The sequence below is a fragment of the Zeus faber genome, assembly GCF_960531495.2.
Source record: "Zeus faber genome assembly, chromosome: 8".
Taxonomy (NCBI): domain Eukaryota; kingdom Metazoa; phylum Chordata; class Actinopteri; order Zeiformes; family Zeidae; genus Zeus; species Zeus faber.
The window spans coordinates 13340678-13343177 of record NC_137195.1 but is presented as its reverse complement, the minus strand read 5'-3'; the positions used below and the strand labels follow the sequence as shown (position 1 = coordinate 13343177).

The 2500-nt window shown below is 46.7% G+C and overlaps 1 protein-coding gene across 1 annotated transcript in view; it reads left to right on the top strand.

Annotated features, from left to right (window-relative positions):
* itga10 (integrin, alpha 10) overlaps nucleotides 1-2500 on the top strand; it is a 26941-nt gene that overhangs the window by 171 nt on the left and 24270 nt on the right. The window contains exon 1 of the mRNA XM_080005065.1: nucleotides 1-518. This exon is cut by the window's left edge and continues 171 nt beyond it. Coding sequence (XP_079861191.1) covers nucleotides 467-518 — 52 coding nt within the window. The 5' untranslated portion in view covers nucleotides 1-466. The remainder of the gene's footprint in view (nucleotides 519-2500) is intronic.

The window sequence follows — 2500 nt, the reverse complement described above, 5'->3', positions numbered from 1 at the left end:
ACGCAGAGGAATAAACTTTCCACGGAATCACGTTAAACACATCGGCGTTTTGAAAGGTGTCAGCCATTAGTGATGGTCCTGAAACTCTGGAAGACTCTTTTTGCTGGACAGGACAGGTGCTGGGCTCCTTCGAGTATCTGCTGAAGGCAGAGCGCAATGAGGTGTCCATTACGCACGGCGCATAAACTCCTTTGAGCCTCAACACAGCTTGTTACACATTTTTTTGGTGAGTGCAAATTTGTACCGCGGAAAAAAAAGAAGCTTTTTAAACACGGGAATACCTACAGCCTCTGAACATACTTGGTTATTTTTGTACGACAGGCAGTTGGAGTTGCATTGCACCTGGATGATCCATGCTGAAACAGCGTGCGTGCGCGCCTTGTTATGTAGCTGCATATAGAGCAACTCAAGGGGAGTCTAACTTTGCCGAAACACAGAAAATCCCTGCACTCCGCCGCTCATTCAAATGGAGCTGAGGAATTACCTGTTGTTTCTAAAGTTCATTATTTTGATCAAAGGTAAGAACCCGTGTGCCTCTCGACTGACTGAAGTACATGCTGATTTTATTTATGTCCAATACAATTCATTATGTGTGTTTACTTCACGTTAAATTGTATATTTTGCTATTCTACAAGTGATCTGTGGTAATCAACACGTTGTAGGAGTACCCATATATAGGCACCTTCACAGACAGACTGAACTTACTTTTTAAAGTTTGACTTCTGAAACAGAGCAGAACTATTCTAATCCTCCAGGTTGCCTCCCTTCTGCCCCTTCATTGACCAGTTGCCCCCTTGCCCTCCTGCAGTGTCAAAGTGGGTGATATGGCACTTAACCCCAGCAGCTTCCATGCTGTATAGGCCACCTTAACAGACAATGTCCATGAGTAATGCTTTCAGAGGGGGCGTCTTTGAATCACAAGCTTGTATGACAGTAAGCGTTTGACCATATAGGAATTCCTGGAATGATTTTGGTGAGTAGAAAAGCAGGCGTGCACTCTGGCCACGCTCCTTGCCAAGCAGACCACTCAAAGACATGCAGGAGGCCTGTGTCCTAATGGGCAGCGGTTCAACGCCAATTCACTTTGTAAATCTATCAGTTGTCAGAGGTGAGGTGACAGGTCACTTCCCCTGGAGTTCCCCCGGCTCTCCTTACCTCAACGCTTTGGGTCTTGGAGGAGCCGATCCCGCACCAGGATACTGCTTGGATTTCCATGCACAGTGATGGGACCCACATTGTGGCGGCTATTACTGTAACGTATTTGTAATATCAGCCATAGCCATCTCCCGGAACTACTGTTGATAGGTTACAACTCCGTGCAAAGACCTTTCTGCCACTTGTATTTTCTCCATGGAGCAAAAAACGTTGGCCCCTGCCGCCCCCAGCCCCCCACCCACGTGGTCTCATGTTCTGCCAGCAGGACCTCCCTCACGCACCCCATTGAGCTCTCCCTCATCACCAGTAGCATAACACATAAAACATTGTTGTCTACCAACACGGAGTGTGGAGCTGATAAGCGGTGGTTAAACTGGCCTATTACGCTAATTGGTGTAAGATGAATGGAGATCGATGGGGTGTGACGATTGCAAGTGGCAGGGGCAGGGGAATGAGGTGGTGCAAGGCATGTTGCTATAATAATCGGCCGGAGGTTATCTATAGAACTGCACCTTTGGCATTTGGGGCCGTCAATTTCTTCACGTCAGCAGCGAAAAACTATCCATGCATACAACCAGAGGGATGCATTATGAACACACACACACACACACACACACACACACACACACACACACACACACACACACACACACACACACACACACACACACACACACACACACACACACACACACACACATACACACACCCACATAGACTTACACACACATATAGATGGATATAAGCCAGCAACCAGACATTAGACATCACTGTCCACGACTCTTTTTCCCCTTATGAAAGAAGTTGATAGATACATATATTAAAAGGCTAGTATGCAATTTGCACACTGGCCTTGTGTGTACCGTCTTGTGTGTTGCTAAAGCATCTGTGTAGTGTCATACACGGGAAGTGTAGATGACTGTGTATGTGTGTTTGGAGCTAATGGTTTCTGCAGAACTCCCCGCAGTAGGCGTCTCTGCTCCTGTGTTATGCTTTACTGAGATGTGGAACACAGGTGTGTGTTTGTGTTTTGAATCTGTGTGTGTGTGTGTGTGTGTGTGTGTGTGTGTGTGTGTGTGTGTCCGTGCATGCGTGCGTGTGTGTGTATGCTCTATGTGCCAGACAGCATGTTTTTGTGTATGTGGGAGGGCAGAGGTCTCTTCCTCCTCTAATGACACTCCCTCATCGCCTCTACATCGCTTGTACTTTCTTTTGCCGCAGTCTATCTTTATTTTAACATTTAAATTCTTCCCCGCACCACAACAAATCCAGGAGGACTTAATCCTGATGTCCCAAACGTGCTTCTATGATCTTCCCCGTCACCTTTGTCTGTCTTCTCTGTTTT